The 24,143-nt window shown below is 41.1% G+C and overlaps 8 gene segments (V, D, J or C); 5 read left to right on the top strand and 3 right to left on the bottom strand.

Annotated features, from left to right (window-relative positions):
* The first annotated feature begins 3,548 nt into the window (after positions 1 to 3,548).
* LOC143141886 (Ig kappa chain V region BS-5-like) lies at positions 3,549 to 4,272 on the top strand. The segment is given in 2 exon segments: positions 3,549 to 3,734; positions 3,897 to 4,272. Coding segments are annotated over 2 exon segments (384 nt in total).
* A 2,850-nt stretch (positions 4,273 to 7,122) lies between these two features.
* On the bottom strand, positions 7,123 to 8,942 carry LOC143141722 (Ig kappa-b4 chain C region-like). The segment is given in 3 exon segments: positions 7,123 to 7,673; positions 8,739 to 8,832; positions 8,919 to 8,942. Coding segments are annotated over 3 exon segments (432 nt in total).
* Positions 8,943 to 9,258: 316 nt separating this feature from the next.
* On the top strand, positions 9,259 to 9,852 carry LOC143141721 (immunoglobulin kappa chain variable 12-41-like). The segment is given in 2 exon segments: positions 9,259 to 9,351; positions 9,515 to 9,852. Coding segments are annotated over 2 exon segments (387 nt in total).
* Positions 9,853 to 13,703: 3,851 nt separating this feature from the next.
* On the bottom strand, positions 13,704 to 15,369 carry LOC143141720 (Ig kappa-b4 chain C region-like). The segment is given in 3 exon segments: positions 13,704 to 14,078; positions 15,164 to 15,257; positions 15,346 to 15,369. Coding segments are annotated over 3 exon segments (432 nt in total).
* A 223-nt stretch (positions 15,370 to 15,592) lies between these two features.
* On the top strand, positions 15,593 to 16,241 carry LOC143141719 (immunoglobulin kappa variable 1-39-like). The segment is given in 2 exon segments: positions 15,593 to 15,746; positions 15,910 to 16,241. Coding segments are annotated over 2 exon segments (381 nt in total).
* An 820-nt stretch (positions 16,242 to 17,061) lies between these two features.
* LOC143141885 (Ig kappa chain V region 4135-like) lies at positions 17,062 to 18,953 on the top strand. The segment is given in 2 exon segments: positions 17,062 to 17,135; positions 17,281 to 18,953. Coding segments are annotated over 2 exon segments (387 nt in total).
* Positions 18,954 to 20,167: 1,214 nt separating this feature from the next.
* On the bottom strand, positions 20,168 to 21,707 carry LOC143141884 (Ig kappa-b4 chain C region-like). The segment is given in 2 exon segments: positions 20,168 to 20,715; positions 21,470 to 21,707. Coding segments are annotated over 2 exon segments (480 nt in total).
* A 715-nt stretch (positions 21,708 to 22,422) lies between these two features.
* On the top strand, positions 22,423 to 22,990 carry LOC143141718 (immunoglobulin kappa variable 1-39-like). The segment is given in 2 exon segments: positions 22,423 to 22,489; positions 22,653 to 22,990. Coding segments are annotated over 2 exon segments (387 nt in total).
* The last annotated feature ends 1,153 nt before the right edge of the window (positions 22,991 to 24,143 follow it).

Raw genomic sequence — 24,143 nt, 5'->3', positions numbered from 1 at the left:
TGCCTAGTGACCTCAATGCAGATATCAACACCCAGTTGAGATGACCCACACTGTGCCTTCAGTCTGCAGCACTCTAATGGTCAGGAGGAAGTCAGACCCTGACCCTCTGCCACTGAACCGAACTGGAATACCAGAACCTCTGGAACTGACCGGATGTAGTGTCTGAGACTCTCCCATTTCTGCTGTGCAGTACCTGGACAGTCATGGATCACCTGTGGGTTCACCTGTGGGTTCACCTGTGGGTTCACCTTCCCATCAGCAGTCTTGATATGGAGGTGGACTTGTGACTCCTGGATTAACAGTGTTTCAGTGCAAGAGATCACACACATATTGTTTGGGATTACAAATATATTGCTTCCTCTCACAAATACTGCTTGGGATATTGGGATATTCTGCTTAGGCTATATGATCTGAGGATGACAAGCATTAATCAAGTCTAATAATTGAAATACATTACCCTGAAAAAGAAATGAAAAGTGTCCAGAGAAAGATGGAGATAAAAGTCATGTCTGGGGAGAATTGTAAACGTAGCACAGCCTGCACTTATACTATCATCAAAAGATGGTTAGTGGCTATAATGTGTTTAGCCTGCACTTATACTATCATCAAAAGATGGTTAGTGGCTATAATGTGTTTAGCCTGCACTTATACTATCATCAAAAGATGGTTAGTGGCTATAATGTGTTTAGCCTGCACTTATACTATCATCAAAAGATGGTTAGTGGCTATAATGTGTTTAGCCTGCAGAATGATGACTAAATAATGACGTAAGAGGAGCTGTCCTTACCGGGTGTGGTGCTGAAATGCCAACATGACAAATGCCATTAGTGAAAATCTTTTGTGTTACATCTAGAAACATTAAAATTGCAATTTCATATTGGATTGATTGATTGGTGGGTTGATTGGTTGGTCTTGACAAACTAAAATACCTGTATAACATGTAATTCACTTCTAATTTTATATTAACATGATGATCTTATCTATTTGGTTTTTCTATGCTATGGAGCCTTTTTTGAGTCTGAATTGAATTGAATTGATTTGAATTGAGTTGAATGGTGATCTTATAGGGACAGCAGCAATCCAGCAATGAAATTAATAAAACATTTACTGTAAAGTGATGCTTTAAGGGATTAGCCCATTTCACAAGATGGGGCCGCTGTGTAAATCAACTTCCTGTGGAACAGCACTGTCCCATAGACAGCAAAAGAAAAGTCCACAGGAAAGACAAAAGCAGGAAGACGTTTTACCTGCTAATTAAGGCATCATTAACATCAACGAGGCCGGACACCTGGACACTGTGAAATAGGCTTATTCTCAAAATGTCTTGCACCACTGTTTTGTAATAATTATCATTGTATCTAAAGAATGCAAAAAATGCAACATTCAGTGGAAATGCAAATGATAAAAAAGAAGATTCCTGTAATGAAAAGTTTCTTTCTCCCATGTATCATTCCTCAGTTGTTGGATCTCCTGTTCTACTATACACCCCAAACCTGTCCAGGTCACTAGTTAGTTTGTGGGTGCAGCTGGGAATGTTAAATTATTCCATGAGGTTTCCACATCCTCAGATCACACTGGTGAAATCTCCCATTAGTTCTGTTGGGTTGGGTGGGCTCTGGTGGGTGGTGATTGCAGACTGTGTTTTGCATTGATCTGTTACACTGATGCTTTGTGATAACCATAGTGAGGATTTGTGATTGTATATCTGCAGGGATTTCACACAGTCCATGATACCATCTACGTGTTGGTTTATGGGGGAAATAGCCAACATACAGTACAAGATCCACTCTTCTGTTCGACTGTGAAAATGTGGCCACTTAAAACAATGTTCCCCTTTATGTTTGCTATTTCCTATCAACATCCAATTGAACAAACATGCAACAGTTGCGTAACTATCTTGCTGAGTATTCTGATTCCACACCACAAACCATCCTCACTGTGTTTAGGCCCAGTGCAGAGTAACTAGTGCAGAACTCTAGTCATGCTGGGTCACAGTACAGTATATCTCACAAAGACTTTGATAGGTTGTATAGAAATATATTAAATAAACTACCATGATAACCTCATAATCATCGCTCTGTAAACATCAGCAGTCAATCTGTAAACATCCCAATGTGCCGCTTTGTAAACATCTGTTTACTGAGTGATTGTTTACTCCCCACAACAGCAGCAGCAGCAGGTTTCAGTTCCAGTCCTGCCGTCCCTGTGGCTGAGGGAGGTTTTTGTGCAGCTCTGTATTACTGTGTCAACACATAGCTACCGCTGATGATGTGTCGACTCATGCAGTAATAATCTCCTGCATCTTCAGCCTGGACACCACTGATGGTCAGACTGAAGTCAGATCCACCACTAGATCCACTCCCACTGAATCGTGATGGAATCCCGGTGGCAAGGTCCTCCACAGTTTTAACTAAAAGTTTAGGAGCTCTTAGATCTCTCTGCTGGTACCAGGAGAGTCCCCAGCTGAATGCCAGAGCTGGTTTTGCAGGTCAAAGTGATGGATTCTCCCAGATGACCACATGCTGTTGTGGGGCTCTGAGTTACAGTAATCTGCCCTCGACATTCTGAAAAACACACACAGATACAACAGGTAGCAGTAATATAACATTATAATTAATACACTGTTCAGTGTATCATATTGACAATGTATATACTGTAGGCAGCCTGCATGTGTTACAATAACTCATTAAATGTCTCACCTTCCACACAGAATAAAAGTGCCCACATGAGAATGATGTTGGTCATTGTTGTGGAGGATTCTGTCAACATGAGCAATAGATCTAACAGACTATATGTTCCAGATATAAACCCTCTCTGAAGCGTAAGCTGGCAATGCAAAATCGACTATGTAAATACAGAATCTGGGTTGAACACATTTGATGGAGACCACGCAAGGACTTCCCCACCCTTACAGGACATCCATACCATGTATGAAATGTTATATATACTGTACATTTGATGATGATTTAGAACAGAAATACATAAAGATAAATTTATCATGAAGTCAGTGTTACATGAAGTGCATTTCTATCTTTTGGCAACAAAAGCTACTTCTTGAAAAGGAAGAAAATAAAGGAAACAAACATATCACTTTTAACTGGGTCTGTCTTAGGGTGATGGATTGATGGGTCAACAACATGATCATGTGAGAAATCAAATGGCCATATTTGTTAATCCTTCAAAAGAATGTAAATGTTTCACTTGAGTTTTAATACAATTGAGAAAAATATTGCATGCCTCAAATATAGTCACACATTACAATGAAGTGTCAAATTCATAGTAAAGTATTCACATTAGTATTAAATCACCCAGAATCACTTAGACACCTGGAATTTCTATCTATGCATTTTCTTTACTCTCTTAGTTCTTGTTCGACTATATATATCGGAAATTGGCCGCTGGTGATTGCAATTGTGTCTTTAGACTCTCTTTAGAATCTTCAAAAACATCTTCCACCTCCAAACTGAAAAGAATGACCCAACTGTTAATGTTTGTTAGTGTTTATTGGGGCGGTGTGCAAACACATTTAGCATCTTGTGTGTGTGTGATAGATGTGTGCAGCTCAGTGTGACGTCAGGAAGGTGATTTCCATAGAGATGCTAGTTTGCATGCTCTCCCCGTATCTTCATGTTTTTAGAGCGGCTAAGGGCTTCATGACTGACTACTGTCCTCATCATCCACAACAATGGCGTTCATCACCCTCTTCATCTACTCTCTGCTCCTCTACATCCAAGGTGAGTTTCGGAGTTGGAGTGCTGACACATCTACACACTGGCACATGTTGTTGTGATGCAGTACAATTATTATGCGCCATGTAAACACTCTACTGTGTTATTTACTAAACTACAATTTGTTTACACAAACAATATGCTGACATTGCTTCTTTCTTTCCTCAGACTGCAGGGCACAGGTGACCGTTACTCAAACTCCAGCCATATCGACTAGTCCAGGGGGCACAGTCACAATCAGCTGTAAACGCAGTGGAAGCATTTATGCTGACTGTAGCACACCATGTATCTCCTGGTACCAACAGCAGTCTGGAGAGAAACCCAAACTCCTCATCTATAAAGTGAGCAGCCTCCAGTCTGGTATTCCATCTCGGTTTAGTGGCAGTGGATCTGGGAATGACTACAGTCTGACCATCAGTGGAGTCCAGAGTGAAGATGCAGGAGATTATTACTGCATGAGTGCTCATGACATCAGAAGTGATGTTGCTGAGTTCACACAGTGATCCAGAGCCGTACAAAAACCTGCTTCAGTCAGTAGCCCCAGTGAGAGGCCTGCTGCTGCAGCTGGAGCCCAGAGCAGGTGCTGAGAAGAAGGAAGTGGAGAGGAGTCACACAGACATGACACCAGGTTCCCACGCTAGTCTCTCACCACCAACACCTTACCTTTTTAACCATGCTGGAAGCACACGGACATGACACCAGGTTCTCATGCTAGTCTCTCACCACCAACACCTTACCTTTTTAACCATGCTGGAAGCACACGGACATGACACCAGGTTCTCACGCTAGTCTCTCACCACCAACACCTAACCTTTTTAACCATGCTGGAAGCACACGGACATGACACCAGGTTCTCACGCTAGTCTCTCACCACCAACACCTTACCTTTTTAACCATGCTGGAAGAGGACACAGACATGACAGCAGGTTCTCACGCTAGTCTCTCACCACCAACCCCTTACCTTTTTAACCATATAGGCCTAGAACTGCCTTGGAATTATTTCCAAATGCTGTTATCTCAGGAACACAAATTCATTATTTTATGATCTCTAGAAAACAAAGCTAATTATCTTTTAGTAATGTGTTTATTTGTTTCGTTATGTTTCTCAATATAACGAGATAATTTATCAGGAGAAATGCTGATGGCCACTGCTGTTGGCTCCTTCTGCCTCTAAAGATTTGCTGCTGTGTTTGACTTTGTGTCTGTAAATTTGATTTAGTGTCAGGGTTGGTTTTTAAAGGAGTTGTGGTAAAGGACTGTTTTTACTGTCATTTTGTAAACAAAAACAGGTATTAACATGGAGACCTAAACAACATAAGCTGTAATTCATTCAGACTGCCTAGTGACCTCAATGCAGATATCAACACCCAGTTGAGATGACCCACACTGTGCCTTCAGTCTGCAGCACTCTAATGGTCAGGAGGAAGTCAGACCCTGACCCTCTGCCACTGAACCGAACTGGAATACCAGAACCTCTGGAACTGACCGGATGTAGTGTCTGAGACTCTCCCATTTCTGCTGTGCAGTACCTGGACAGTCATGGATCACCTGTGGGTTCACCTGTGGGTTCACCTGTGGGTTCACCTTCCCATCAGCAGTCTTGATATGGAGGTGGACTTGTGACTCCTGGATTAACAGTGTTTCAGTGCAAGAGATCACACACATATTGTTTGGGATTACAAATATATTGCTTCCTCTCACAAATACTGCTTGGGATATTGGGATATTCTGCTTAGGCTATATGATCTGAGGATGACAAGCATTAATCAAGTCTAATAATTGAAATACATTACCCTGAAAAAGAAATGAAAAGTGTCCAGAGAAAGATGGAGATAAAAGTCATGTCTGGGGAGAATTGTAAACGTAGCACAGCCTGCACTTATACAGTACTATCATCAAAATATGGTTAGTGGCTATAATGTGTTTAGCCTGCACTTATACTATCATCAAAAGATGGTTAGTGGCTATAATGTGTTTAGCCTGCACTTATACTATCATCAAAAGATGGTTAGTGGCTATAATGTGTTTAGCCTGCACTTATACAGTACTATCATCAAAATATGGTTAGTGGCTATAATGTGTTTAGCCTGCACTTATACTATCATCAAAATATGGTTAGTGGCTATAATGTGATTAGCCTGCAGAATGATGACTAAATAATGACGTAAGAGGAGCTGTCCTTACCGGATGTGGTGCTGAAATGCCAACATGACAAATGCCATTAGTGAAAATCTTTTGTGTTACATCTAGAAACATTAAAATTGCAATTTCATATTGGATTGATTGATTGGTGGGTTGATTGGTTGGTCTTGACAAACTAAAATACCTGTATAACATGTAATTCACTTCTAATTTTATATTAACATGATGATCTTATCTATTTGGTTTTTCTATGCTATGGAGCCTTTTTTGAGTCTGAATTGAATTGAATTGATTTGAATTGAGTTGAATGGTGATCTTATAGGGACAGCAGCAATCCAGCAATGAAATTAATAAAACATTTACTGTAAAGTGATGCTTTAAGGGATTAGCCCATTTCACAAGATGGGGCCGCTGTGTAAATCAACTTCCTGTGGAACAGCACTGTCCCATAGACAGCAAAAGAAAAGTCCACAGGAAAGACAAAAGCAGGAAGACGTTTTACCTGCTAATTAAGGCATCATTAACATCAACGAGGCCGGACACCTGGACACTGTGAAATAGGCTTATTCTCAAAATGTCTTGCACCACTGTTTTGTAATAATTATCATTGTATCTAAAGAATGCAAAAAATACACCAACATGAAAGGAGATCTAATGATGAAGGTCATCTACAATGAGTTTCTGATGGAGCACAGCTGGTACATCTCATCAAGAGACTTTGCCAGATCACTGGACCATGTACTGACAGAGCAAATGTTCATCATAATGTATTTCCTGATGGATGGTGGCCTACAAGGTGTGTAGTATGACTCGTACAACAGGGGACAGGGGAGCTGTCCTGTCTGGCTGTGGTGCTGAAATGGTGCAGAATTGCTAAATCTATATCAATGTAAGAATTGTAATTTCATGTCACTATACTATTAAATAAAGGAAAACACCCTTGCAACTGTGACATTAATACATCATGTCATGTGGCAGTTTAGACTCTTGTAGGTTGTGAAACAGGGAGGTTGTGCTCTGCTGATACTATTTGCATAGTCAGGGTTGGGTGCTTTTTCAGATCCCAAAATAGAGCAACTCCACTACCAGATGTTCAACTGTCTCAAGGGCAAAGTTTGTCAAACTCTTTTTGATAATAAGGTGTACAGTATAGAAATCCTCAACATTGTGTTTTAGCAACTGAATTACTAACTGCTATTTTCAGTCACAGCATTTGAGACACAGAAACACAAACATACTTGAGACACAGAAATACAATGATGTTGACCTTTTATTTTAGAGCCTTTAGAAAATATCTTCAATTGAAAAAAATCTGATCAAGCAAAGGCATTTCAGCTTGAGTGGAAGACCATACATACAATCAGAATAAAAAAAAGAAAGTAACAAAAAAAACTGCAGCACAGCATGTGATTAAGCTGCCTATAGTGGCGCTCCACGTTAGGACTTAAGCTAAGAGAGCAGCCGCCTCATCGGAGCAGAGGACTGGACCCTACTGAGAGCAGTCCGCTCTGCTCAGGGCTTTAGTGACCGCTGTCTGAGATCCCTGGGTGGCCTCACAGACCACTGAAGAGGCCCCGTTCCACTCGGCATCACTGAGCGTCAGGGTGCTGCTCCAGCTGTACAGAGCGTCCTTCATGAGCCCACGACTGGCCACTCCACTCTTACTGGTCCCATCCACCTTCCAGCTCAGGCTCCAGTCGGAGGGGAAGCCCTGGTCAGCCAGGCACACCAGTGTGGCCGAGCTCTTCCTGCTCAGCTCCTCACTAGAGGGAGGCAGCACGGTCAGCGTGGGCTGCCTGTTTGCTGGAACACACCATTGATCAGGAGATTACAAATGGGACGGGGCACTTAGCAGAAAGGCCAGAAACAGACACCACTTGCTTTTGATTTCTCTAAATTATGACTTCTCAAGTATCAGCACACAGAACACTTGTCAGTATTAGATAATGTTATATCAGCATTGATTCTATTAATATCAAATACTTTCCTGCACCGCACGGTGGAACTGAGACAGAAACATTTGTGTTCAGCTCCTCTATGAGTAATTACAGTGGTGCTCTACTACTTTGATTAAAAAAGAGCCGCTGCTCAAAAGATAATTTTCACATGGCTGAAAATGTGAACAAGGTTATTTCTTGTCAACATACTGAGGGAAAGACAATACTGCACTTATTTGGCTAAGACCATATTTTTATAACAACGTAAGAATATTAAATATTCTTCTACCGAAACAGATATTTTTACAATAGTTTTCCTGTTTTCAGAAACAATCATGTTCCTCTGGCAGGCTTAAAATCTATTAATTTTCACAAAATCATAACGATAAAAAAAACTGTACATAAACAGCACAGTGTTGCAGTGTATACCAAATATATCTGAGAATGATTTTTTTCTCAAATAAAAAATCTTCCTAAATGCAGGCTTTTTTGACTTTAAGCACTGTAATTACTTCAATGTCATATGATATTTATCTCTGAGAGAAAACAGCAACTTACTGCCCACATCAAGTCGGGTGCCGCTGCCGAAAGTGCACCACAGTGATACAAACCCTACTAGCAGCCGTACAAAAACTCCCCTCCTACTCACATTCTCAACAACCAAAATTTTAGGCACCAGGTGCCATAAAAAAGGCGAATTAATATATTTTTGCGGTAAAATCTGATTTTCTGATTAGGCACTTTACACGGCCTTGAATTATAAAGTTTAAAATGTTAGTGTATGCACATTTTCCATAAAGTCTCGTCAAGTGAAGTAAAATGTCTACATGTATTTAAACATACATAGACCTATATAAATATAAGGTGCAGATGAACAGTTAAAGAAATTATGATAAACTATTGTGATGTGTGATTAGAAAAGTTTACTTACTGCCAACATCCAGTCTGGTGCCGCCACCAAAAGTCCACCACAGTGATACAAACTCATAGAGAGGCTGTACAAAAACCTCTTCATGCTTCAATGACTGTCAGTGGCTGCACACAATACAGAGTGAGTTCCCAGCATGGGCCTGCAGTCATTTCCCACCTTTGATACATATGAACAACCAACCAGTGCTATCAAACTGATTACCATTCAGTAGATTAGAGTCAAATGCAACATTCAGTGGAAATGTATATCAAAGAATAAAGATTCATGTAATGGAAAGATTATTTCTCCCAATAACTACCAATTTGTTGGTGTTTATTGGAGTTGATTGGAGTTTATCTGTGTTTGTTGGAGTTTGTTGGAGTTTGTTGATGTTTGTTGGTGTTTATTGGGGCGGTGTGCAAGCACATTTAGCGTCTTGTGTGAGTAATAGCTGTGTGCAGCTCAGTGTAACGTCAGGAAGGTGATTTCCATAGAGATGCTAGTTTGCATGCTCTCCCCGTATCTTCATGTTTTTAGAGCGACTAAGGGCTTCATGACTGACTACTGTCCTCATCATCCACAACAATGGCGTTCATCACCCTCTTCATCTACTCTCTGCTCCTCTACATCCAAGGTGAGTTTGGGAGTTGGAGTGCTGACACATCTACACACTGTACACATGTTGTTGTGATGCAGTACAATTATTATGCGCCATGTAAACACTCTACTGTAGTATTTACTAAACTACAGTTTGTTTACACAAACAATATGCTGACATTGCTTCTTTCTTTCCACAGACTGCAGGGCACAGGTGACTGTTACTCAAACTCCAGCCGTATCGACCAGTTCAGGAGACACAGTCACAATCAGCTGTAGACGCAGTGGAAGCATTCATTGGGACTGTGGCCCACCATCATGCATCTCCTGGTACCAACAGCAGTCTGGAGAGAAACCCAAACTCCTCATCTATAGAGTGAAGAGCCTCCAGTCTGGTATTCCATCTCGGTTTAGTGGCAGTGGATCTGGGAATGACTACAGTCTGACCATCAGTGGAGTCCAGAGTGAAGATGCAGGAGATTATTACTGCATGAGTTACCATGCCATCAGAAGTGGTGTCGATGAGTTCACACCGTGATACAGAGCCGTACAAAAACCTCTCTCAGTGAGATCAGTACTGCAGCTGGGACACTACAAGCGCTGAGGAGAGGGAAGTGAGAACAAACATTCATGAACACCAACTGCTTCAGTCCTCTCTGGTGAGAGGTGGCCTGTTGTGAAGAGATCCATTACACTAACAACATTACGTATATAATGAAGAGATCCATTACATTAACAACAAAATGTATTAACAACATTAACAACATAACGTACAGAGGAAAGAGATCCATTACATTAACAACATTAACAACATAACGTATAGAAGGAGGCATGGACCTCCATCAGTCTTTTGGACACACGTCAGGGTGCTCTATTGGTAGTGAACCTCTGTATCAGCAACCTGGACTAGAGGTGGCCAGACTGTGGTCCTGTTCCTCTGCATGAAGATGGATTAACAGAATGTAGAAGCGCACCAGACAAAGCATATTAGTGTGCTGCTGATGGCCTTTGATTATGACTTATTGTGATAATAAGCTGGTACGGATGAGTAGCACTCAGATGATTGAGGTATCAAAGATAATTGATTGATTAGACTATTACAGTGATTGGTTGATTTAAGATCTTGAGTTTGACAAAAGGAAAAGCCAAATTCGGTATCATTAAAAAAGTGGCCATTTGCCCCAGCCGTGGCGCAACTGTCTGGGGCACCTGCACCGTACGCCGGCGACCCGGGTTAGAATCCCGCCCCGTGGTCCTTTCAGGATCCCACCCCGACTCTCTCTCCCACTCACTTCCTGTCATTCTCCACTATCCTGTCAATTAAAGGCATAAAATGCCCAAAAAAATATACTTCAAAAAAAAAAAAAAATGTGGCCATTCACAAGGTGCCCTGTTTAGCTAATGGCAATAACAGTTATAATTTGTACCTACTGAGTATTAGGTGAGCAATCATCTTTACACATTTCTGACAGCCTGTATGGTTATGAGTATGGAAATCTCAATGTAGTTATTTTCAGCTAAAACTATAAAATCAGGGGTGTAGTGGAGGCTAAACGCAAATTTCAGAAACCGAGTTTATCCACCTCTTGTTAGAGTTTATCCACCTCTCAAAAGAGTTTATGCACCAATTGCAACTTTTAACATTCAAAAATCACACTGTATTATCCACATTCACAATATGTAGGCTACACTCAACAACACTCTAGGAACCATTTAATACCACTGGACAATAACCCCTACCGTCATCAAACATGTTCTGAATGCCTTTTTTAAAAATCCGATATCGCATGGCGCAGTCCACCTTAGCGTGATCACAGAATTCATAGTTTACCCACCCCTTATTTTACCACTACACCCCTGTATAAAATGTAAGTGGATGAGTGTCTAAGAGTACATTCTTCACAGCTGAGTGAATGAGCTTCACAGGTCCAGCTTGCTGACTAAGCACCGCTGGTAATGTCCCTTTCAGAAGGACTCTGTCTCAGTACACCACAGTCAATGCCCTTTAAGTCCTTCTGAAAATATTCAACTAAATGATTATATGATTACGTTTGCAAAGTATTGTATTTTACAGCTTGCACCTCATGAAAATATTAAACTGAAATGATACGTTACATATGTGCAGTGTGTTATTGTAAAGTATACACATCATAACGATACATTATGTCTGTACAGTAGGCCTATGTTATTGTAACGCTTGCATCTCATAACAATACTGTACATTATGTCTGTACAGGGTCTTATTGTAAAGTATACACATCATAACGATACATTATGTCTGTATGTTATTGTAATGCTTGCACCTCATAAGGATATATTACATCTGCACATTGTTTTATTGTACAGCTTGCAGCTCATAACTGATGAGTGTCTAAAAGGTGAATGGTAATTGATCTGATGAAGGACATGTTGGTCAGTGCATTGAATAGAGAGTGTCACTATAGCTATCCCATTTCAGATAAAGGGCCATCTCTACATAGCTGCTTACAGAAAAAACTGTAAGTCGAAATGAACCAGAATCTCTCTTAATATCAGTGTTATGTGAACCAGTATAGCCAGTAGGTGGCAGTGTGCACAACTGGATGTCAGAGCCGTATACAGAGAGAGTTTGGTCAACTACTACAGAATCGGATGGTCTGAGCTACCCCGTTGTGCGATTAGTTCCGAGGCGGTCACGTGGTCCGTAGATGCCATGTTTCATACCAACATTCATCACATCCCCATTAACATAGTACAGTGGATAGTGGAAAAATAACTAAAAAATATAATTAATTATTTAAAAACTAATGCCCAACTGTTGTGCGTATGGCTGTAGTGCAAGATCAGGAAGTGGAAAAAAGTTGCATAACTTCCCCCATGACCCAAAAAGGAGAAAAGTATAGGAGCAGAAGGTCAAGAGACAAAACTGGAGGGCTAATAATTACTCAATATTGTGTGAGGTGATGAATGACATAGATGTGAATATATCAGACTTACCTCTCTGATAAAGAAGATCTACAGTAATGCTTTTTAATAAGGTGTGTTAACTAACCAGGTACTACATGATTAGTGTTATATTCAGTTAGCCATCCACTAATAGATTACTTACAAATAGTTTATAAGACACTCAAAACACATTATGCACTGTGTAATTCATGCATAACATACATGTTTATTGAAGGTAACCCCAATAAAATTTTTAAAAACCCCACATAAGCTTGCAACTCTATAGATCATCATTTAGAAAGATCATAATAAATGGTGTATAAGAAAGTGAGATGGGTAACTAACATGTTACATCTTTATTATCAGAAGTATTTTTGTAGTCCCCCAATCTACTGCGAGTTCTATCTATACTTTACTTATTAAGCTTTGATTCAGGCCTGGCTCAGAACAGATATTCATTCATATTCAGACAGGATTTAGAACCCAGGTGTTCAGCTTGAATGGCTGCACTGCTATTAATTGTTTGAATAAACAACTTTATTGATTGTTCATCATCAAACGTCTACAATTGATCAGGTCTGAAAACACGCTTTCATATTTGCACTTTATTTTTGCTAGACATTTCATTGAATGTCTATGGTTTATCCAGAATTCGAACCTGAGATCACTAAATGCTAAATGCCCTCATGCAGAGATGTGGCCAGATCACTGGACCATGTACTGACAGAGCAAATGTTCATCATAATGTATTTCCTGATGGTTGGTGGCCTACAGGGTGTGCAGTATGACTAGTACAAGTGAGGGGAGCTGTCCTGTCTGGCTGTGGTGCTGAAATGCTCAACACAAATAATACAATTACCTAAAATGTCTCTGTTGTAAATGGAAAAATCTATATCAATGTAAGAATTGTAATTTCATGTCACCTCTATCTTGTAAAGGAAAGCATCCTTGCAGCAGTGAAATTAATACATCATGTCATGTGGTGGTTTAGACTCTTGTAGGTTGTGAAACAGGGAGGTTGTGCTCTGTTGATACTATTTGCATAGTCAGGGTTGGGTGCTTTTTCAGATCCCCAAATAGACTAGCTCCACTACCAGATGTTCAACTGTCTCAAGAGAAATGAGGGCAAAGTTTCTCAAAGTATTTTGATAAGTACAATTGTACAAAAGTGTATCAATTACTGAATTACTAACCACTAGATCACTAGCATCACTTGAAATGTTCACACAGAAACAAACTGAAGTTGATCATTTATTTTAGAGCCTTTTAAAAATATCTTGAATTGAAAATAATCTCTTAGTCAAACAAAGACATTTTTCATTATCAGTGGCAGCATTTAAGCATCAGAGGAAGAACATTCATCAATTTAAACACTAACAACAGCACAGCATGTTATAAACCTCTAAAGACATTTTTTTAGTGGCAGGAGATCAGCATCAAATTGAACACTGCAGCACAGATTAACCTGCCTATAGTGGCGCTCCACATGAGGAGACCAAGTGAGCAGAAGGGCAGATACTGGACCCTACTGAGAGCAGTCCGCTCTGCTCAGGGCTTTAGTGACCGCTGTCTGAGATCCCTGGGTGGCCTCACAGACCACTGAAGAGGCCCCGTTCCACTCGGCATCACTGAGCGTCAGGGTGCTGCTCCAGCTGTACAGAGCGTCCTTCATGAGCCCACGACTGGCCACTCCACTCTTACTGGTCCCATCCACCTTCCAGCTCAGGCTCCAGTCGGAGGGGAAGCCCTGGTCAGCCAGGCACACCAGTGTGGCCGAGCTCTTCCTGCTCAGCTCCTCACTAGAGGGAGGCAGCACGGTCAGCGTGGGCTGCCTGTTTGCTGGAACACACCATTGATCAGGAGATTACAAATGGGACGGGGCACTTTGCAGAAAGGCCAGAAACAGACACCACTTGCTTTTGTTTCTCTAAATGATGATTTCTCAAGTCGTCAGCACACAGAACAAGTGTCAGTATTGGATAATGTTATATCAGCATTGGCTCTATTAATATCAAATACTTTCCTGCACCACATGTTTGAACTGAGACAGAAAAATGTTTTGTTCAGCTCCTTTACGAGTAATTACAGTGGTGCTCTACTACTTAGATTAAAAAAGAGCCGCTGCTCAAAAGATATTTTCACATGGCTGAAAATGTGAACAAGGTTATTTCTTGTCAACATACTGAGTGAAAGACAATACTGCACTTATTTGGCTAAGACCATATTTTTATAACATAGAACAACGTAAGAATATTAAATATTCTTCTACCGAAACAGACATTTTTACAATAGTTTACCTGTTTTCAAAAACAATCATGTTATACTGGCAGGTTTAAAATCAATTAATTTTCACGAAATCATAATGATAAAAAAAACTGTACATAAACAGCACAGTGTCGTGGTGTTTACCAAATATATCTGAGAATGAGTTTTTTTCTCAAATAAAAAATCTTTCTAAAAGCAGGCTTCTTTGACTATAAGCACTGTAATTACTTCAATGTCATGTGATATTTATTTCTGAGAGAAAACGATTACTAACTGCCCATATCAAGTCCTGTGCCGCTGCCGAAAGTGTACCACAGCGATACAAACCCTACTAGCAGCCGTACAAAAACTCCTACTCACATTCTCAACAACCAACATTTAAGGCACCGGGTACCATAAAAAAGCCAAATTAATATATTTTTGCGACCCTCTTTCATGAGGTAAAATCTGTTTTTTTCTGATTAGGCACTTTACACAGCCTTGAATAATGAAGTTTAAAATGTTAGTGTATGCACATTTTCCATAAAGTCACGTCAAGTGAAGTAAAATTTCTACATGTATTTAAACATACATAGACCTATATAAATATAAGGTGCAGATGAACAGTTAAAGAAATTATGATAAACTATTGTGATGTTTGATTAGAAAAGTTTACTTACTGCCAACATCCAGTCTGGTGCCGCCACCAAAAGTCCACCACAGTGATACAAACTCATAGAGAGGCTGTACAAAAACCTCTTCATGCTTCAATGGCTGTCAGTGGCTGCACACAATACAGAGTGTGAGTTCCCAGCATGGGCCTGCAGTCATTTCCCACCTTTGATACATATGAACAACCAACCAGTGCTATCAAACTGATTACCATTCAGTAGATTAGAGTCAAATGCAAAATTCAGTGGAAATGTAAATCAAAGAATAAAGATTAATGTAATAGATTATTTCTCCCAATAACTACCAATTTGTTGGTGTTTATTGGAGTTGGTTGGAGTTTATTGGTGTTTGTTGGTGTTTATTGGGGCGGTGTGCAAGCACCTTTAGCGTCTTGTGTGTGTGTGATAGCTGTGTGCAGCTCAGTGTGGCGTCAGGAAGGTGATTTCCATAGAGATGCTAGTTTGCATGCTCTCCCCGTATCTTCATGTTTTTAGAGCGGCTAAGGGCTTCATGACTGACTACTGTCCTCATCATCCACAACAATGGCGTTCATCACCCTCTTCATCTACTCTCTGCTCCTCTACATCGAAGGTGAGTTTGGGAGTTGGAGTGCTGACACATCTACACACTGTACACATGTTGTTGTGATGCAGTACAATTATTATGCGCCATGTAAACACTCTACTGTGTTATTTACTAAACTACAATTTGTTTACACAAACAATATGCTGACATTGCTTCTTTCTTTCCTCAGACTGCAGGGCACAGGTGACCGTTACTCAAACTCCAGCCATATCGACCAGTCAAGGGGGCAGAGTCACAATCAGCTGTAAACGCAGTGGAAGCATTAATGCTGACTGTAGCCCACCATGCATCTCCTGGTACCAACAGCAGTCTGGAGAGAAACCCAAACTCCTCTACTACGTGAACAGGCTCCAGTCTGGTATTCCATCTCGGTTTAGTGGCAGTGGATCTGGGAATGACTACAGTCTGACCATCAGTGGAGTCCACAGTGAAGATGCAGGAGATTATTACTGCATGAGTTCTCATAAAGTTGATAGCAGTACTTGGGTGTTCACACAGTGATACAGACTCGTACAAAAACCTCACCCTCTCTCAGTCAGTCAGGTGGCACAGTGAGTGTGATCTACTGCTGCAGGTGGAGCCCCCTGCTGGTGGACAGGTGGGAGTGCACATGGAGCAGAAATCTGGTAGGTTTCAATTGGTGGTAATATGGTAGGTTCAGATGGGTGGTAATCTGGTAGATGGGGGGTAATCTGGATTTTGCACTAGTGTTGCTGATGCCCTGTGATAGCAGAAGTGAGTGTGTGTCTGGTTCTCACACCCTGCTGGAGAGAGAAATCTAAAGAGTTTCAGATGCTGCATACATTTGATGATGATTCAAAGGGTCCTGACATGTAAACAAGTACATAAAGGCATGTGAAACATTAAGACATGAAGTACTTAGAAACACTGTTTACTAATATACATATACATATAGACAATATACCAATAAAAGCCTCCATCAGTCAGATGGCCCAGTGAGTGTAGCCTTGTGCTGCAGCTACTGCCCCCTGCTGGTACTGAGGTGGAAGTCACGACACAGATAATATGGGGGTTGAATAGTACACAGATAACATGGGGGGTGATTAGTAGGCTACACAGAAAGGAGATGGATATTTCTCTGCATTACATCAGTACCTACACATATAGCAGAGAGCGGAGAAATGCCTTTGTGTGCCAGTGGCAAACCTGACCTCATGTCTTGAAGAGATTGTGGTGTCAGCAGCAACAACAGTGTTCAGTGGAGAGTGGCTGTTAGAGAGTCATTTGCATAGGGACGTGTTTGCATGTGCAGAGCATATTTGGTCCAGATGCTTGATGTTGGGGCAGCTGAACGCTTACAACTGATCCGTCAGCACAGACCAGCGATGGCCTTCACTGAACTCTTCCTGTGGTCTCTCGTCGTCTGCATTCAAGGTGAATTCAGAACTTTCAGTGTTGACAGTTTCAGGGACGACCAGCTCTGATAACATTATATTATTATTATTTATTATTATTATTATGTTAATTTGATAAGTAGGTACCTTCCTGAACCATATGCTGTTTTTGCCTTTTTCGCTAGATTCCATGGGACAGGTCACTCTTACGCAACCTCCAGCAGTGACCAGCAGTCCAGGAGGCACAGTTAGAATCAGCTGTAAACGCAGTGGAAGCATTTATAAGGACTACTGTACTCCAAAATGCATCTCCTGGTATCTGCAGAAGTCTGGAGAGAATCCCAAACCTCTCATCTATTCCGTCAGCTACCTCCAGTCTGGTATTCCATCTCGGTTCAGTGGCAGTGGATCTGGGAATGACTTCAGTCTGACCATCAGTGGAGTCCAGAGTGAAGATGCAGGAGATTATTACTGCATGAGTTTCCATGAGCTGAGAAGTGGTGTCTATGAGTTCACACAGTGATACAGAGCCGTACAAAAACCTGCTTCAGTCAGTAGCCCCAGTGAGAGCCCTGCTGCTGCAGCTGGAGACCAGAGCAGGTGCTGAGAAGAGGGAAGTGGAGAGGAGTCACACGGACATGACACCAGGTTCCCACGCTAGTCTCTCACCACCAACACCTTACCTTTTTAACCATGCTGGAAGAGGACACACACACACATGACACCAGATTCTCATGCTAGTCTCTCACCACCAACACCTTACCTTTTTAACCATGCTGGAAGCACACAGACATGACACCAGAAGTGAGTTCAAATTTGGTAAACAGTGGAAAACGAGCGTGGCGAATATGTTTTCTCTAAACAGTTCAATTTGAACTGGTTTGGTGTTAACATCCCTATGTAACAGCCAGCTCACGTTCAGTTACACTGTATGTTTGCGGAGAACTAGGCTACCCCCTTAGTGTCTGGGTTGGTTTGTAAAGGAGTTGCAGTAAAAGACTGTAAAGGACTGTTATTTTGTAAACAAAAACCGATATCAACATGGAGACCTAAACAACAGAAGCTGTAGATCATTCAGACTGCCTAGTGACCTCAATCTTGTGTGTGAACATCCAGTTACAGTAAGATGACCCACACTGTGCCTTTAGCCTGCAGCACTCTAATGGTCAGGGGGAAGATGACCCTGACCCTCTGCCACTGAACCGAACTGGAACACCAGAACCTCTGGAGCTGACCGGATGTAGTGTCTGGGACTCTCCCATTTCTGCTGTGCAGTACCTGGACAGTCATGGATCACCTGTGGGTTCACCTGTGGGATCACCTGTGGGTTCACCTGTGGGTTCACCTTCCCATCAGCAGTCCTGATATGGAGGTGGACTTGTTACTCCTGGATTAACAGTGTTTCAGTGCAAGAGATTACACATATATTGCTTGGGATTACAAATATATTGCTTCCTCTTACAAATACTGCTTGGGATATTGGGATATTCTGCTTATATGATCTGAGGATGACAAGCATTAATCAAGTCTAATAATTGAAATACATTAACCTGAAAAGATATGAAAAGTGTCCAGAGAAAGATGGAGATAAAAAGTCATGTCTGGGGAGAATTGTAAACGTAGCACAGCCTGCACTTATACAGTACTATCATCAAAAGATGGTTAGTGGCTATAATGCGTTTAGCCTGCAGAATGATGACTAGATAATGACGTAAGAGGAGCTGTTCTTACCGGATGTGGTGCTGAAATGCCAAAATGACAAATGCCATTAGTGAAAATCTTTTGTGTTACATCTAGAAACATTAAAATTGCAATTTCATATCACTGTTGGATTGATTGATTGGTGGGTTGATTGGTTGGTCTTGACAAACTAAAATACATGTATAACATGTAATTCACTTCAAACATTTACTGTAAAGTGATGGTTTAAGGCAGCGGTTCCCAAACTTTCCCCCCCGCGTACCACCGCCTACATTCCGACTCAGCTCGCGTACCCCCACCATCCGACACATAAACACATAAAAACGTAACGCATTCTATAATCCCCCCGCCCCCCCCGCGTTGACAATATTTGTCCGTTTCCCAGTTTTAGGTGCGTGCATTTGGTCAGTTAAAAAGTTTTCTAAAAGTAACGCATTCTATTAGCTATTCCAGGCGTCATGTTTAATAAGCTGCCCTTTTTTTGATGAACACATACAGAGTTTATAAATGATATCCTTTAATTTCATGTTTCCATATCATTATGACCTGATTCGAAATTATGTATTTATTCATGAATTAATTAAAAAAGATTTATAATTTTCATTTTACACCTGTCCGCCATAGCCCTTTGCATCTCGTACCACGGGGGGTACGCGTACCACAGTTTGGGAATCCCTGGTTTAAGGGATTCTCAAAATGTCTTGACCACTCTTTAGTAATTCTCCTTGCATCTAAAGAATGTCAAAATTACACCAGCATGATAGGAGATCTGATGATGAAGGTCATCTAGAATGAGTTTCTGATGGAGCACAGCTGGTACATCTCGTCAAGAAACTTTGCCAGATCACTGGACCATGTACTGACAGTGCAAATGTTCATCATAATGTACTTCCTGATGGATGGTGGCCTACAAGGTGTGTAGTATGACTAGTACAAGTGTGGGGAGCTGTCCTGTCTGGCTGTGGTGCTGAATTGTTGCAGAATTGCTAAATCTATATCAATGTAAGAATTGTAATTTCATGTCACTATACTATTTAATAAAAGAAAACACCCTTGCAACTGTGACATTAATACATCATGTCATGTCGCAGTTTAGACTCTTGTAGGTTGTGAAACAGGGAGGTTGTGCTCTGCTGATATTATTTGCATAGTCATGGTTGGGTGCTTTTTCAGATCCCAAAATAGAGCAACTCCACTACCAGATGTTCAACTGTCTCAAGGGCAAAGTTTGTCAAACTCTTTCTGATAATAACGTGTACAGTATAGAAATCCTCAACATTGTGTTTTAGCAACTGAATTACTGACTGCTATTTTCAGCATCACTTGAAACATTTGAGACACAGAAACACAAACACACTTGAGACACAGAAATACAATGATGTTGACCTTTTATTTTAGAGCCTTTAGAAAATATCTTCAATTGAAAAAACTCTGATCAAGCAAAGGCATTTCAACATGAGTGGAAGAACATACATACAATTGGAATAAAAAAAGAAAGTAAAAAAAAACTGCAGCACAGCATGTGATTAAGCTGCCTATAGTGGCGCTCAACGTTAGGACTTAAGCTAAGAGAGCAGCCGCCTCATCGGAGCAGAGGACTGGACCCTACTGAGAGCAGTCCGCTCTGCTCAGGGCTTTAGTGACCGCTGTCTGAGATCCCTGGGTGGCCTCACAGACCACTGAAGAGGCCCCGTTCCACTCGGCATCACTGAGCGTCAGGGTGCTGCTCCAGCTGTACAGAGCGTCCTTCATGAGCCCACGACTGGCCACTCCACTCTTACTGGTCCCATCCACCTTCCAGCTCAGGCTCCAGTCGGAGGGGAAGCCCTGGTCAGCCAGGCACACCAGTGTGGCCGAGCTCTTCCTGCTCAGCTCCTCACTAGAGGGAGGCAGCACGGTCAGCGTGGGCTGCCTGTTTGCTGGAACACACCATTGATCAGGAGATTACAAATGGGACGGGGCACTTTGCAGAAAGGCCATAAACAGACACCAATTGCTTTCGTTATCTCTAAATGATGACTTCTCAAGTTATCAGCACACAGAGTAAGTGTCAGTATTGGATAATGTTCCCCCTTATTTAAATGCAGAAAGTAAAAACAGTGTGTCTAGAATGAGTAATATCAGCATTGGCTCTATTACATTAATATCAAATACTCTCCTGCACCACACCGTTGAACTGAGACAGAAACATTTGTGTTCAGTTTAGTCATCTGCAGAAATAGTCGTCTACGAGTAATTACAGTTATACCTCAGTGGCGCTCTACTCAGATAAAACAGAACTGCTGTTCAAAAGAGCATTTTCAGGTGGCTGGAAATATGAACAAGACTATTTCTTTTAAAATACTGCACATTTTTTGCTAAGAGCATAATTCTTCATTTTACAACTTGGAATAACATAAGAACATTAAATATTGTTATATCCAAATGTTCATTTTTACAATAGTTTTCCTGCATTTAGAATCAATAATGTCAATCAGACTTAAGAGGTATTAATTTTCGCAAAATCATAATGATAAAAAAGAACTGTACATAAACAGCGGATTGTATAACAAATATATCAGAGAATTTTTTTTTTTTTTTCCTCAAATCAAAAAATATAGGCAGGCTTTTTTTTAATATAAGCACAGTTTCACATCATGTGATATTTATTTCTGAGAGAAAACGATTACTTACTGCCCACATCAAGTCGGGTGCCGCTGCCGAAAGTGCACCACAGTGATACAAACCCTACTAGCAGCCGTACAAAAACTCCCCTCCTACTCACATTCTCAACAACCAACTTTTTAGGCACCAGGTGCCATAAAAAAGCCAAATTCATATGTATGTGACCCTCTTGCATGAGGTAGAATCTGTTTTTAAATGATTAGGCACTTTGCACAGCTTGTGATGTTTATGATGTTACTGTATGTATGTTTTCCATAAAGTTATTGTGATTCCTACATTCACTTAAATATATAAAGATCAATATGAATATAAAGGAAAAATGAACAAAGTTACAGACATGATGACAAACTATTGTGATGTGTGATTAGAAAAGTTTACTTACTGCCAACATCCAGTCTGGTGCCGCCACCAAAAGTCCACCACAGTGATACAAACTCATAGAGAGGCTGTACAAAAACCTCTTCATGCTTCAATGACTGTCAGTGGCTGCACACAATACAGAGTGTGAGTTCCCAGCATGGGCCTGCAGTCATTTCCCACCTTTGATACATATGAACAACCAACCAGTGATATCAAACTGATTACCATTCAGTAGATTAGAGTCAAATGCAACATTCAGTGGAAATGTAAATCAAAGAATAAAGATTCATGTAATGGAAAGATTATTTCTCCCAATAACTACCAATTTGTTGGTGTTTATTGGAGTTGGTTGGAGTTTATTGGTGTTTGTTGGAGTTTGTTGGTGTTTGTTGGTGTTTATTGGTGTTTGTTGGTGTTTATTGGTGTTTGTTGGTGTTTATTGGGGCGGTGTGCAAGCACCTTTAGCGTCTTGTGTGTGTGTGATAGATGTGTGCAGCTCAGTGTGACGTCAGGAAGGTGATTTCCATAGAGATGCTAGTTTGCATGCTCTCCCCATATCTTCATGTTTTTAGAGCGGCTAAGGGCTTCATGACTGACTACTGTCCTTATCATCCACAACAATGGCGTTCATCACCCTCTTCATCTACTCTCTGCTCCTCTACATCCAAGGTGAGTTTGGGAGTTGGAGTGCTGACACATCTACACACTGTACACATGTTGTTGTGATGCAGCAACATTATCATGCGCCATGTAAACACTCTACTGTGTTATTTACTAAACTACAGTTTGTTTACACAAACAATATGCTGACATTGCTTCTTTCTTTCCACAGACTGCAGGGCACAGGTGACCGTTACTCAAACTCCAGCCATATCGACCAGTCCAGGGGGCACAGTCACAATCAGCTGTAAACGCAGTGGAAGTTTTAATCGGGACTGTACTGGCACACCATGCATCTCCTGGTACCAACAGCAGTCTGGAGAGAAACCCAAACTCCTCATCTATAAAGTGAACAGCCTCCAGTCTGGTATTCCATCTCGGTTTAGTGGTGGTGGATCTGGGAATGACTACAGTCTGACCATCAGTGGAGTTCAGAGTGAAGATGCAGGAGATTATTACTGCATGAGTTCTCATAAAGTTGATAGCAGTACTTGGGTGTCTACACAGTGATACGGACTTGTACAAAAACCTCAACCTCTCTCAGTCAGTCAGGTGGCACAGTGAGTGTAGTCAACTGCTGCAGATGGAGCCCCCTGCTGGTGGTGAGGTGGGAGTGCGCATGGAGCAGATTCAGGTGTGAACACACTAACTAAAGGAGGGGAAGAAAGAGGGATGTTTCTCTGCATTCTGTTGGTACAGTACGTCCACACAGAGCCCTCATCATGGTGAAGCCCTAAGATGGGACCACACCAATCAGTATGTCCACACATAGCAGAGCGTCCTCATCATGGTGAAGCCCTAAGATGGGATCAGAAGTCAGAACCTAATCCAGATACTAATCCTGATCCTCTTCAGGCAATATTTACTTAAACATAATTTGATTATATAGATATTGCTTATTGATTGCCTGTATACAATTGATGTACTTCTGAAACCGTGGAAGAATCCAAACAGGGACTAAAGAGAGGAAAGCTTTTGCATTTCATGTGCTTCTGTTCCCCTACATGTACAGTATGTGTTTAAAGTGAGAAGCCATTGTTGGATCGGCCATTTGTGCCCTGGTTTTGACCTGTGTGTGTAGCCATCAGTGGCAGGTGTGCTATACTGTCATTTGACTTGAAGCCTATTTTGAATTGGTTGTTGTGTTGCAGTGCAACTGTAATTGTACTACTTTGGTAAATATGAACAGCCAGTACAATAAAATGGATCTAGTAATATAATATGACTGAACTATCTTTCAGATTACATTGAACATTCAATGGAAATAAAGCAAAACGTTTCTCCCACAATACTGGAAAATATATTGCTCCTACATGTTTAGAAGTCCTATTCTACTGTATTCTCCAACCCTTTCCAAGTCAAATGAAGTAAGTGAGGGATCATAAATTCTTCCATGAGAAATATTTCCATGTGTGCAATCTTCCACTAAACTTCTCCGTTGGGTTTAGATGGGTGGTAATCTGGTAGGTTTAGATGGGTGGTAATCTGGTAGGTTTTGATGGGTAGTAATCTGGTACAGTAGGTATAGATGGGTGGAAATCTGGTAGGTTTCAATTGGTGGTAATATGGTAGGTTCAGATGGGTGGTAATCTGGTAGATGGGGGGTAATCTGGATTTTGCACTAGTGTTGCTGATGCCCTGTGATAGCAGAAGTGAGTGTGTG

The sequence above is a fragment of the Alosa pseudoharengus genome, unplaced genomic scaffold, assembly GCF_046254945.1.
Source record: "Alosa pseudoharengus isolate Yale_2024_CS ecotype anadromous, Long Island Sound unplaced genomic scaffold, YU_APseudo_1.1 YU_APseudo_1.1_scf_24, whole genome shotgun sequence".
In the NCBI taxonomy this organism is placed as follows: domain Eukaryota; kingdom Metazoa; phylum Chordata; class Actinopteri; order Clupeiformes; family Clupeidae; genus Alosa; species Alosa pseudoharengus.
This window is presented reverse-complemented; position numbering and strand designations above follow the sequence as displayed.